Genomic DNA, 15,157 nt, shown 5'->3' on the forward strand with positions numbered 1-15,157 from the left:
ATCATACTGCTTGTATGTCTAGTTTTTATAAGGGAAAAACTGAAAAACAGGGGTCGCAAAGCATTTGGAAACATTAACAATTTTATAAATTATTGTCTTATTCACTAGTTTGTAGGTATATTATTTAGATATTTTCTGTGACAGAAATGTAATTTTCTATTCCATTTTTCTATTGTAGAGTTTATTAGTATAAATATTTATGTACGTATTATTTTTTTCTGACGTCATCCTGAACATAATGCAAAAAGTTGCTAGTCTCTAGGTGCTATCTAAAAATCGATTTATTTTTCCTGCTGATCCAAAAATATAGGCGGTACTACAAAAATGTGTTTATTTGATCCACCTACTGTACTGTATTACTATTTTAATTAGTTACCTGCAAAAGAGGAGGTTTTCTTTTACTACTACTACCTATTATTTATAAATGTTCTGATTAGTTACTGCTATCAGTTCAGTCGAAAAGAAGGTATTTAGCACCAATAATCGTGATATGAGTAGTTTGTAGGCATGACACATTAGTAAACAGTTTTTCTGTATGATATCGATAAAACCAGAATGCTAAAATTGTTTTTAAAGAAATTCGTGGAATTTAGTAAATAAATATGTTATAGGTATCTATATTTTATTTTTTAACCAGGAGGAGTAAACTAAAAAGACATATTCACACCCAAGAAAGTCACTAGAATAATAACCAAATAAATCTTCTTTTTTGGTTGATCTAGCCGGCCTCAACGGTAATCCATAAATATTATATTATATTAATATGTCGCTAAAGAGTTCCAAAAACAACAGCTTTTTATATGAAAGCAGACTAACAATCTAAAAATTAAAGGAATAACACAGAAAACACGAAAATAGCCGATATACCTTAATTAACCTATGAAATGTCACTAGTGTCAAAATTTGATAAATGTCATTAGTGTCAAAATTTTATAACAGTGGAGTAAACTTGCCTGCGGTTAGACCAATTACAAACAAGCAATAGAGCGCGGTAAATTTGAATCACTCCTCTTGGTTAAAAAACAAACCATAGTTTCATTTAAAAATTACTTTTCGTTTTAAAATTAAAATTACATGCTGTTGTTTTGGATTCTAGTCCGAAAATGTTTTTAAAAACACTATTGAATTAAAACACTTTTGTTTATAAAACACGAAAATTATTACCTCAATGATAGTTTGACCCAAGAAATCATCAGACTCCCTTGTTAACTTCTGCCTCAGCTTGCTCTTCAAGTCATTGTCTTCATCCCACACTCTTACCTTGATTCTGTCAGAAGAATTATGACATTCACTGAAAAATAAAATATTTTTTATAAACGGATTTATTCAAATAAACTTCAACAAATTTTAATAACATAAAATAAAACAAAATGGTCAGAGTTAGATATTATAGTGGTGTTTCACCTGTATCGATACCAGTTTTAATTTAGTCGAATAAAGTGAGTGGAAAATCAAGTCTGATTATTTCATTCATAGGAGATTCTGACCAATAGAAAGCTATAGAAATAAAAATTAAAGTGATAATTTTTGATAATATCCCGTCGTCAAGTATATTACGTCAGATGCCCTTCGTTGCTACGAAAAAATACATTCAGTGACATTAATGACAATTACTGTTTTAAAAGTTATAAAAGTGATGACTTTCAACCGTCAAATATTTATACCAACTGTATGTTTAATGGTACTAATTTGTACTTACATAAATAAATTACAATAAAATTTTGGTTTTGAACACTTTTATTCATGAAATAATCGCAGCAAATTGCACTCGATCTCTAAAATTATTATCGAATTGTTTCCCTCGTGCCACTTTGACATAATTTCACTCCCCTTTGGGTCGTGAAATTAAAACTGTCAAAGTGTCACTCGGGAAAAATTCGATAATTTTAGAGCTCTTGTGCAATTACTACTGATATTATTTTACTTAAAATTATGAAAATAAATTAGCCTTTCTTTATCTAATCTCTCTATAGTCTCTCTAAAATTTAGTTCTTCATAATATAAGAGGAGGTGAGTTTAAACCACATATGGGTTAACCCAAGGGCACATGAAGTAATGGAGGAGAATAGTAAACACATTTTTTTGAAATAAAAAAAAAGTTATCATATAAAAAGAGCACAAAATCATTCTCAAATAGATTACTTCATGACAAGAAAAGATAATGTATAAATGTAAAGACTGCTACGTAATAGTCTGTGAGAATTTGTGACAATATTGTAAGTTGCTTGTGCTAAACACAGAAGAAAGAGGCAAAATGAAACCAAAATATCAGATAGGAATATGAAAATGAAATATAGTGTATGTCAAAAAATAAAAAAGTATGTCTATTCTGTGTTAACATGGTAGAAAAAATGAGGTGAAGTAAAAATGGAGGTCCTAATACAATTTGGCGAAACGATATGGGGTAATACTGCACTTTTGTTCAATTGGTGATGTATTGGTTAAATCGTGCTGGACATGATGGTGATAGAAAATTAGTGAAATTTGTACTTGATAAAGAAGTGTTGAATGTTCTGTGTGTACACTCCTCAAATCAGTTTAGGTGAAAATTGGTGAAAAGGTATAATAATATGACCAATTAGGAGATACACTGATAGTTCATTAGAGAAGATAGTCATAATAGGAAGTGATTATAATGCACACGCGAGTCAATGCAAGAGAAGATATGGAGCAATACATGGGGGACTAGACTTTGAACCTAGAAAAGAAGCTGAAGTTGATGTGCTGAAATCAGCAACAGGAAATTAGCTGGAATATCAATCAATAGTCCTAATATAATGTTTTAGAATATGGCCAGTTTTATTAGACATACTGCTATTGAAATACTTGGAAAAACCGCAAGGAGAGCAAGTTCGAGAAAAAAGAAAAATCTGGTGGTGGTTAAAGAAATTCAGAAAAAAGTAAAGGAGAATATTTCAGAAAACTAGATCAGACAAAGCTCTTAAAAATGAAAAGCCGGGCAACATTATGCACAAATCCTTCAAAGATATTAAAACTTCATTGTGTATCTGTGATCAAAGTTCACGTTTTCGATTTTCCGTTATTGAACGTATTCGATGCAAAATGCCTTCAGCCATATTGTCTTTGTATTTGTTACATAAATTATGTGGACTTGATAATTCAACGTGAAATCACGTTGAAATTATGATGGTAAATAATTATCGAATCTGATACGAAGTACAGTATGCGGCAAAATAAACAGTAATGAAGTGAATATTGAAATGTTTATGATTATTTATATATCTATAATACATGATATAGCCTTGCAAACATCATTCACTACGACGCACGTTCCCAATAAAACAGATGTTAAAGATTTCCTCTAGCCAGTTGGGGATTTAGGTGGAGGGAAAATGAGGAATTTTCCACTCTAACAAGGTCCAAAATTAAAGAAAAAAATTGTTCAAACATAAAAATATATTAGCTTACATGAAACCGAAACCACAAAAAGACAAATTCAAGCCAATAAACGCGCTAGTTAGAAAAATTAAGGGAACTTAATGCCTATAAGTTATTATTTATGTCTCTTATGTAATCTAGGTTTATCTTTTTTATGTCTTCTGGTTAATTTTTCATTGAAAATTCCTCCCTAAGCAAGCTTTCCCTTCCAAGGAAAATTTCTAGATCCGCCAGTGCCTGTGATACGTAAAACTCTTTAATTCTCTTCCTCAATTCCGAAATCGCAGACGATGACCTCTTCTGCATTCCCCATATGTAGGCCTCTGGTGGCCTTAATTCTGGTGAGTGGCAGCTCCAAAAATGATAGCCCAGTATTCGAAGAGACTCCCTGGCAATGTGACAGGTTATCCCGTCCTGCTGAAACCATTGCTGATTTTAAGCTTGCACCGTTTTCGTGACCTTTTCCGTACGGCCGAAAATAGTACTCCACTATAAAAAAATTTTTCTGCCAAACTGAGAACCATCCTGAAGTATCTAAGATTGACATGATATTGACAAACATTATAACAACGTTCAGAAACCACTCAATATGTTTCGGCACAGGACACATACAAATTTGAGGCATCCGAATTTCAGTACTCTTTATTTTGGCGCATACCGTAGATGAAACAATACTCTAGTAGGTACATGTAAAAGATGACAGGTTTCTCGATATGTTGTGCAGGATTCACCATAAAGAAGATCTTTTTACAAACCTTGTTTTCATAATAACAGACACAACAAAAAAGGTTTGTCTAATATAGTACAGTTGTTCTAAGGTGAAGCACTTACATACATTTTGAAGATTTGTTTTTCTTTAAATAGAAGATATTATATAAAATAGAAAATGTTTCTATATCTAAAAGTCTTTAGTTATATACTTACAAATAAAACTTCTCGTCCCAAACCGGATTCAGTTCTTGTGGCATGGTTCTTGTGCGTTTCTTCACTTTTCCCACCTGGACCGTAACGTAAGGATCCGATGTTCCGCTTTTGTCTTTGGCAATCAACCCTTGCGCCGACTTAACTAAATCGCAAAACAGAAAATTAGAATAAAATACTGAAATAATTATCAAGAAATCAGACAATTCCTTCATAAAACATTATTAGTATATTTTATGAAGATAATAGAGTTATATTTGACTCGCTGTACACTTTTTTGTGTAAGTCTACAGAGAGAAACCGAATAAAGTTTTACAACATTAAGATTAGTATATACAATAATGCAACACATCACAACATTCAATATACAACACCTTTACAGACGACATCAAATAATGTTTAATACATCATGCATGATATGCTGGCGATAGGCAAGAAAATAGAGCAAGTACTCTAAGGTCGTAGTACTGTAGCATCAGATGCAGAAGCCTATCTTAGAGTAGTCGCTTGTAGTTATTTTTTGTTACCAAACACAAAAGGACATATTTCTTATATACCCAGAATATAAACACTAGCAAAAGATGCGTTATTTTGACTTTGTGATCTTTGCTATTTGATTTTTATTGACTATTTTGATGACATATGAAGTGAACGTCGATAGTGATTAAGATAAATTTCAAATCCAAGCGTAATCACGCCACTAAGAGCGGTGCTCTTAGCGAGCTCTATTTTTATTCCGGTAATGCATTAACAGTTTACCCATCCAAATCATCATCACCGGTCCTTAAGGCCAGATAAAGGAAGAGTCTACAGCCATGCTAGTACCCTACTGGTGGACTAAAACGGTACTCCTCATACCAACAGCGAGAAATATTCTTCGCATCGGTACTTGGAACGTGAAGTCTCTAAACACAACAGAGCAGGAAATTACAACAGAGCTTGTAGAAAAATATAGAAATATGTGCACTACACGAGAAGGGACAAAGGAAAAAGGAAAGGAAAAGAAAGGAAATAAAAGGAAAGGAAAGGAAAGGAAAGGAAAGCAAAGGAAAGGAAGACATTTGATCAAAAATTTAGTACATCTTAGTCTCAGTATAGAAAAGAAAAAAGAAATTGTTCGAAATTTTAGATCCGAAGAACCGAAAGCTTCTACTGGGACCACATTCTGGTCCATGTAACAACCCGAATTCGTGATTTCTAAATTTGCTAAGAAAAGCCGATGAATTAGAAAAAGACGAGGAGAAATCTAAGATTGAATTCCACTACCGGTCTATTCCTGCAGGTAAAAATTTCAACGAATCTTGTTCCCTGTACTCAACAGTAAAACTAATAGAAAATAAAAATGAAAGACATACGCCAGTCAATGCCAGCAAGAATAGGATGTTACCTCCGAATTATATCCTACTGCATGGATTTTAATGAAATTTTGGGCCTAGCCTCTACTTATCTCCTAATTCAAAGTCTACCCTATGCCGATGTGTGCTTTTATCTTTTCCACCCCTTCTTAGGAGTGGAAAATTTTTTGGTTAAAATTACCACGGAATTCGCTAGAGAACTTAATTCTAAGCAGAACCTGTTCTATAATTTTTTTTTGAAAACTCAATACTTTTTGAGATATTCGTGGTTGAAAATTGGCCATTTTCATTGAAACATACCTTTTCGAACAGTTTTTTGCGAATACCTTAAAAACTATGCATCTAACTAAAAAAACTGTATTAAACATTTTTGTAGGTTATAAAAAACAAAGAGACACTTGCCTTCATAAATCTTCTAGTTATAATACAAAAAAGATATGGTAGGTGAAAATATGGTAGGTGAAACGGTCGATTTTAGGTGTATAATGCTACTAATATTTTTTGTAGTGCTTAAAATGACCTTTAAAATGAGCTATATTGAAGTAATTTTAATCCCCATCCACCAAAATTAAATGCATCGTTTCCCTTCCACAATACCTTTTATTATAGTAGTATTTCTATGTTCAAAAAGTAAGTTGGACGGGTTTAAAATGAATGGTTTTTGAAAAAAAAGATCAAATTATAGAGAGCATTTTTAAATTTTCTTAAAAATTTTCCTTTTTCTCCATGTAACTTGAAAATGATACAGTAATAAAAAATAAAAAGGAAATTTTTATCTGAAAAAGCCCTACATTTTTGTGTGGTATCTTTTTTCTTATCTCTTATCTTTTTCGAGTTACATGGAGGAAAAGGAAGATTTTTAAGAAAATTTAAAAATGCGCTCTATAATTTGATCTAATTTTTTTCAAAAACCATTCATTTTAATCCAGTCCAACTTTTTGAACATAGAAATAACACTAAATAAAAGTATTGTAGAAGGAAAACGATGTATTTAAATTCTGATAGATGAGGGGTTAAATATACTTCTCATTTCTTCTTAAAATACATTAGTCATCAACTTTCTTGCTGAATATCTCGGTTAGTTTGAATATAATCGACATTTAGTATGGCTCATTTTAAAGCTCTTTTCAAGCACTACAAAAGTTGTTAGTGTCATTATACACCTAAAATCTACAGTTTCTCTGTTATTTCAAGTTGAATACACCGATTTGAGCATGCAGCAAGAAAACAAACTCTTCTTACTTACCATATCCCCCTTTGTATTTTAACTAGAAGATTTATGAAGGAATGAATCTCTTTGTTTTTTTATAACCTACAGAAATATTTTATGCAGTTTTTTGTTAGATGCATAGTTTTTACGGTATTCGCTAAAATCCGTCCGAAAAGTTGTCATTTTTCAATGAAAATGGCCAATTTTCAACCACGAATAACTCAAAAAGTATTGAGCTTTCAAAAAATAATTATAGAACAGTTTTTGCTTAAAATTAGGCTCTAGCCTCTTCCGTGCCTATTTTAACCAAAACATTTTTCACCCCCGAGAAGGGGTGGGAACCAACCCCAAGATAAAAGCGCACATCGGCATAGGGTAGACTTTGTTTCGTGAGCTATTCTCTACGTTCTGCGAAAATATCAAGTAAATCGATGTAGTAGGATGGAATTCGGAGCCAAATAACCTCATTGACTGCCCTAACAGCTTATATTTCAATTCATTTCAGAGGTAACCAGCATCTTCTTACTTATATAAGACCCTACTCTGGACCGAAAAGAAAACAAGCTGTCTCCCAATTCCGAATTATACAAATAATTTGCTTACGGACGCTGTAGCGATATTAAGTTAAAAAAATTTAAGGTTTTAGATCCGAAGAACTAAAGACTTTTACTGGGATGAAGTTCTGGTGAACAACCCCAATTCGTGATTTTTAACCTTCCAAACGAAACAAACGAAGAGCTACAAACCTTCTTCGTAATCAGTAGCTAAAAATACATAAAAAATAGTCTCTGTGGACCTGAAATGTGGACCTATAGAAGAATTTTGAGGGTTTTCTGGGTAAAGAGAGTTACGAACAACGAAGTACTAAGAAGAATAGGTAAAGAGAAGGAAGTTGAACTTACAATTAAAGAAAGAAAACTACAGTATCTCGGACATGTGATACGGGGCGAGAAGTATAGCATCCTGCGACTCATAGTGCAAGGAAAGGTAGATGGAAAAAGAAGCATCAGAAGAAGACAAATTTCATGGCTGAAGAACCTGCGAGAATGGTCTGGATGCATCTCAAAATAACTATTTAGAGCTACTGCCTCAAAAATTAAAATAGCTATGATGATTCCCGACCTCCGTAGCGGAGATTGCACCTGAAGAAGAAGAAGTGGACCCATCAGGATTGCAAAGGCCATGGTGACCCCTATCTAGCTCTTAGACGCTCTGTCTTTTTAAATAAGTTTTTTACAATGAAATATACAATCTATATCATTTTGGGTATATATTGAAATACATCCTCTTGTGACTGTGTAGTTTGTTGATCATGTGTAGTTATATCGGTGTTGTTTTACCTGCGTGTCGTCTGGCCATTCTACTCATCGACCTACTTCCTGCAAAACTTACTCAAACGTTTAATATACATATTATTCATAATTTATTGATTCAATATGTTTTAAATCGATTGCATATTTTATAATATTTTGATTTAAAGCACATCTGACGGTATTGTCTTTATGAAAACATTCCAGATTAATATCAACTAAAATAATATATCTGAATATTTTTTGTATCAATTTATATGTAGCCCAAGTATCTGTAGGTTTATAGCTCAGGAAAATAAATAAAATTTTGTATGTGTATACTTCAGGAAGATAAAAAATTATACACCGTTTTTGTTCCAGTGCACACACTGTTGTCCTATATATGATTGCCTACCCTTGTCTGTATGTGTGCAATGTCGAAACTGCCCTTAACTAGTAATAGCTTCTTTTTTGGGTCTTCTCCAAATAACTCTAGTCGCAACATAGGGGGTCCCGTGGGCACTTTTAGGTCGCCGCGATTTAATGGGGGTATTATAGGTTTTTTGGGTCGCTGAAGTGATCTGGAAGCCCAAATGTGGTGCGTTTAATTGTTATTAACAAATTATGGTAAAATTAGGTGTTTTTCAGAAATTATTAGAAGCCCTGTAAATAAATTGATACATAGTGTTAAGGTCTTATCTGGTGTATTTTTGGTCGCTGAATCGAATGCGACTAGTCGCGATTATTCAAAATTTGCTCTTATTTTGTTAATAACAAAATAATTGTTTATTCGCCGAAAAGCTCGAAATAATGCGCTATCTACAGCAAGTTTGTAGTCTTTTTCATAGTATTTTTATACGCTAAATCGATTGTCACTAGTCGTGATAGCTTAAACCACGTTCCGACTTTGTTATTAATAATTACACTTTTATAAAAAAGAACTTTTTTATAACAAAACCATTTTATTATTTATAGGAAAGAATATAAAATAATTTTTCTAAAACCGTGTTGAAAATGCAATTTTTAGCACTCCATACGTGCGTTAAAAATGCTACTATAAGGCACTAGTGCTTTAAAATATTTTTAAGGCACTGCAGTTCGTATTGACCGTATAGACAATTTTGATGTAATGTCAAAAAAATATAAAAATGGAATGTCAGTCACGTTCAAGTAAAAGTTTTTGTAGATATTTTCCTGTAATTACGTTTGTAGAAAAAATATTGTATGATATGCGTGTTAAAAAGTACATTTTTAGGGCACTCATGTGAATTCCAAAATTCGCTATCGCTCATTCTGCAAACTTTCATATGCGTGCCTTAAACGTGTACTTTTAACACTTATATCATAAATAACTATTAACTATAAACAATTTAACGATAAAATGCTTAAAAATCCAAAAATTACACTCTAATAAAAAGTACTTTTTATAATATCTCGGTTTTGTTATTGTACATGTACATAATATGTATAGTCGGTTCGCTAAACTCAGACGCAACTTGCTAGATATTATAGCCAATAATTTTTTTGTTTTTTGCCAATTTTGCAAAAATTTGCAAAATTACTAACTATTTAGTGATTATAACTATTTAGTAATTATTTTTTGCCAATTTTACTAAAATTGGCAAAATTACCGACTAAAATATCTAGAAAGTTGCGTCTGAGTTTAGCGAACAGACTATACATATACATATTACGTAGGACACAACATGTTTGGAAAGAATAATTAACTTATAAAATATGAATTTTTAGTAGGTGTATTAACTGTTATTTATAATTATCATTCCAAATATTACACTAGTATAAAATAGTATTTTTTATAATACCACGGTTGTTTAAAATGGTATATATAATTTTAAGTATATAAACTTTTAATTATTTATTAAAACAATTAAAAAAAGATACGCAACAGCCGGGTTCCAACTGGGAACCTCTCGATCTGCAGTCTAATGCCACTGAGGCACCATCAATTTGTAGATATCGATTTATTAACGTACGTTAAAATATCATTGCATTAGTCACATTTTTAAAATAGTTTGAAATTAAAAAAAAAACGATTTATCCATATAGTGTGATTGGTCAGTGGGGTAAAGCTTTGTAGATCCGTTATATAAGTAATAGATAGTAATAAAAGTTAATAACAAAAATTGTAGTCAACTTTCATTACAGATTGATAATAATCAGTAATCGTAAATTGTAAGTTTTAGACAATTATTCAGCCATGGATTACTTAAAATTTGGAAATATTTAGACCCGTAATTATTAATAATTTTGCTCTGAAAAATCAAAATATCTCGAAAACTAATAAATTTACACATATGGAATGTTATACAAAAATTATAGTATGGTAATGGTACTTTTCGATAATGATATAAAATACAGGGTGTTCTATTTAAAATTACTGAGAAAATAATGTACTTGCGTTTTGACTCACCCTGTATTCAATATAAAGAAAATTAGCAAAACAAACATTTACGAAAATTTTGACAATAAATAAAAAATTATGACGTCAATAAACTATTGACCTTGTGCTTGCTTTTATTTATGCAGGTAGTTAAACTTGTTACGATTTTCATATAAAATTGGTTATAACTTTGTAAATACTCCGTATAACATACCAAACCTTAATATTTTTGTAATCGAAAAGTTACGAAGATTTCGAATATAAAATAAAATACAGGGTATTCTATTTAAAAAAACATAAGTTTGGTCTGCCACTGTGTTATCGAACACCCTGTAACATTCTTGTTAATTTTGTAATATGAAGCTCAAAGTTAGCTACAATTTTTGTTATTAAGTTTTATCGCTATACATTACTATAACGGATCTACGGAGCTTCACCCCACTACATAATTAATCGCCCTGTATAATAGCAGTTAAATATTGCATTGTTAGCTAGTTCTAAGCTATCCTGAAAATTTCAGGTGCCTAGGTAGTCTAGAACTATTTTTAAAATGGATTACAAAATTTGCGGAGTCCGTGACACCAACCAAGCCAAGTATATATTATATAAAAAGGTTTTAATAAATTATTGCAAAAATAACGGTTTATAGTACGTTTACTCACGGTTTTTGCTCTAAATAAAAAAAAAACTTGGAATGACATGAAATTTGGCATACACGTAGCTAACATGTCAAACAAAACAAGTGATATTGTGCCGATGTGTGCTTTTACCCTGGGGGTGAGTTTCACCCTGTTTCGGGGGTGAAAAAAGAAACCTTTAAAATAAGTCCGGAATTGGATAAACTGATTAATTCTAAGCAACTTTTGTTCTATACAGTTTTTTCACTAAGTCAATACTTTTCGAGTTATTTGCGAGTGAATATATTCATTTTTCAACAAAAAAAAAAAACAATTAACTCGAAAAGTATTGACTTAGTGAAAAAACTATATAGGGCTTTTCATTCGCAGTCATTTGTTTCGAGCTTCTGTCATATGTTGTTTAATCCGCGTATATTAATATTATACACAGATTATACAACATATGACAGAAGCTCGAAACAAATGACAATCGATGAAAAGCCCTATAAAACAAAGTTGCTTAGAATTAATCAGTTTATCCACTTCCGGACTTATTTTAAAGGTTTCTTTTTTCAACCCCCAAAAAGGGGTGAAACTCAGCCCCAGGGTAAAATCAAACATCGGCACAATATCACTTGTTTTGTTTGACATGTTAGCTACGTGTATGCCAAATTTCATGTCGATCCAAGTAATTTTTTAAAATTTAGAGCAAAAACCGGGAGTAAACCTATTATAAACCGGTATTTTTGCAATAATTTATTAATAACAAAGTCGGAACGTGGTTTAAGCTATCACGACTAGTGGAAATCGATTTAGCGTATAGAAATACTATGACAAAGACTACAAACTTGCTGTAGATAGCGCATTTCGAGTTTTTCGGCGAATAAACAATTATTTTGTTATTAACAAAATAAGAACACATTTTGAGTAATCGCGACTAGTCGCATTCCATTCAGCAGCCAAAAATACACCATAGAAGACCTTAACACTATAAATTAATTTACAGGGCTTCTAATAATTCCTGAAAAACACCTAATTTTACCATAATTTGTTAATAACAATTAAACGCACGCACTATCTTAGCTTTGTTCGTCATCATTTTCGTGTGGACCATCTACTAATAAAATAGTTTTCTTGCGGTTTTACTCCTTGTCATTCATTTCTACTAGTAATCTTCCCCCTTGTCATGCTTTTTAGAAGTATATCTATTGTTCAACTCTTTAATATATTGTACAACCTACAGCTGCAGCTGCTACTCTGATACTTCACCATATATTGAGGTATGATTATTATTTAGAGAAGCTAGATAAGTCAAAAGTCGAAATAAGAAATAGAAAAATAAATGTCAATTATAAATAATTTACCTATACACCTGCTACATTAAAGCAATGGTAGAAGAAAAGTAATGGATACAAAAGTACACAGATGACACAGAATAGGGTCGCGAATATTAAATGGTAGTAACTAAGATACGAGAAGAAATATAAAAAGGAAGGAAAAGCCTACACACAAAAATGGTAAACCAATTAAAAAAAATGACAATAACGTATAAACAAAGAAATGAAGAAATTGCAAAAATATTTGAGAAAAAATAAATCAAAAACTTGGAACACTGAAAGAAACATAAGACAATAAAGATATAAATAACCTATGGAACAATTATAGCGATCTACTAATGGATGCAGCTAACGAAGTATGTGGAACAAGTAAAAAGATTCAACAAAAAACAAAAAAAAGTATGGAAACACTATCTGAAAGATAAAAGAGAAACGAAAATTACAATAACTATACAAATGAAAGAATAAAGGTGAAACTATAATAGCAGCAAAGAGAGATAATTGGGAAAAATTCGGAGATAACATGAAAGAAGAAAAAAAATTAACCAAAAGTTTTTCCACAGAACCCTGAAGACAGTAAAAAAACATGAAATATACAGCAATAAAGATAAAAATAGAGACTTATGAATAGAGCTACAACATTTAAAAGAAAAAAGAAAAAAAGAAAAAAATACATATTTAAAAGATGAAAACAACACTTGAAAAAACTATTGGATATAAACCAAGATGACATCAATGAAGAATACAAGAATATATTAAAAGGTAACACAGAAATCTCAATAAACGAAGAAGAACTAGAAGAAGCAATAAAAACGTTAAAGTATATAAAAGCTTCTGGAATTAATAGAATAACAGCAGAGATTATAAAAAATATGGAAAAAATGGAACAAATATTACTAAAAATTATTAATAAAATATGGAAAATGAAGATACCCCGGTAGATTAAAAAGTGTCACTAATGGTACCCATACACAAAACATAAGATAGAGAATTATATAAATATAATAACTACCGAGAATAGACGTTGCTATGTACATGAATAATAAATAAGTATAGACTCTTAGAAAAAATAAGAAACAATCGATTAAGAATAAGGAAAAAACACACATTAGACGAAGCACAAAGTGGATTAAGAAGTGGCAGGACTATAAGGATCATATTTATATTTACTTTAAACGAAAACGGAATTAAGATTAATACTAACAAAACGAAAGGTATGCAAATAGGAGAAACAAGAAAAAACCTAATTAGAAGAATAGAAGGAAAAATATAGAGATAAATATTAACAAAACGACAGTTAGACAAATAGGAGAAACAAGTAAAGATAAAAACCTAATAGAGAAATGGAAGGAAAAAATAGGACAATTTAAAAGTTTTACATACTTAAGGAGAAATAAGAGAAAAAACAGGATCTAATAATAGAAGAAAACGCTTCAACTGTATCATACAATGAATAAAAAATTCTGCAGTAAAGAAATATCACGGAATACAGAAATGAAAGTTTTCAAAGTGGTTTATAGACTTCGTCTGACTTTTCGCAGCGAATTATAGGTACTAACGGAACGACAAAAAAAACAAAATTGAGGCTATAGAGATGATGTTTTTAAGAAGAGTTAAAGGTGCTGCCAAAATGGATGGAATAAGGAACACAGATATAAAGAATGAACTGAAAATACAATCTACATTGGAGTTTATAGAAGAGCGACAGATTAGTTGGCTGGGTCATTTCCATCGGATGAAAGATACTACGAGTATAAGAGAAGAGTGTACAAAGCAATTAAATAAATTAAACCTTACACCATTATTTTGGTAGGAAGGTTTTTGATTATATAAAAGAAATTATGAAAACTCGTATTTTTTAGATTTGAATTACTTTTGAAGATTAAACTTTTACTCAAGTTTAAGCAAGGTTGAAAGTTATGTTAAAGCGTGGGTGTATATCAATTAATCGCTAAATTTCCCTAACTAATTTACCAAGTTAAAATTGTAGTTGATCCAATTACAACGTATTTTGGGATGAATATTGAATTACTATGATTAATTGAATCCGGCTCAATTTATGAATTTCCAGGGCATTTTGTTAATAGTCGTAAGTACGTGATTAGGTAGAAAGAGAAGAGATGATTAAATAAAATGTCCCAGGAAAAGTTGGATAAGTAGTTTAAAACTATTTAAGTTCATCTGCCATGAAAGGAAGCGCTAGTTTGAAACTAACAAAATATTTTTCGTGTTTTTGAAATTATGTATTAGACGAAGCAATGAAGCACTAAACCTACCACTTTTCTGTAGCAAAATGAATCGCTATGCAACTTTTTGCATTCGATTCAGAAACATTTTTAAACAAAATTCAATACTGTAAAATGAAAATTGATTTTTGCGCATACGAAAAATGCATTTATATAGTGTATAGAAGTTCAATTTTGTTACTCTGGGGTGTTAGGGGTTGCTAAACACAAATACAGGGTGTTTGCTAAATAATGGGCCATAGCTTAAACTTAGATTCCTCAGGTTAAAATAGTTCAATTTAAGCTAACTTACCATAGTACAAAAGTTGATAATAACCGAAATACAGAGTCTTCTTCTTCATGTACCATGTCCTTTCAGAACGTTGATTACCATCATAGCTAT

At 31.2% G+C, this 15,157-nt stretch overlaps 1 protein-coding gene across 1 annotated transcript in view; it reads right to left on the reverse strand.

Moving 5' to 3' along the window:
- The window catches only part of LOC114332289 (protein unc-13 homolog C), a 354,800-nt gene that overhangs the window by 46,384 nt on the left and 293,259 nt on the right, over window positions 1–15,157 (reverse strand). Inside the window, exons 9-10 of the mRNA XM_050653285.1 lie at window positions 4,324–4,465; window positions 1,165–1,291 (exon numbers count right to left, since the gene is read on the reverse strand). Coding sequence (XP_050509242.1) covers window positions 1,165–1,291; window positions 4,324–4,465 — 269 coding nt within the window. The remainder of the gene's footprint in view (window positions 1–1,164; window positions 1,292–4,323; window positions 4,466–15,157) is intronic.

This window comes from Diabrotica virgifera, chromosome 6 (assembly GCF_917563875.1).
Source record: "Diabrotica virgifera virgifera chromosome 6, PGI_DIABVI_V3a".
Taxonomy (NCBI): Eukaryota; Metazoa; Arthropoda; class Insecta; order Coleoptera; family Chrysomelidae; genus Diabrotica; species Diabrotica virgifera.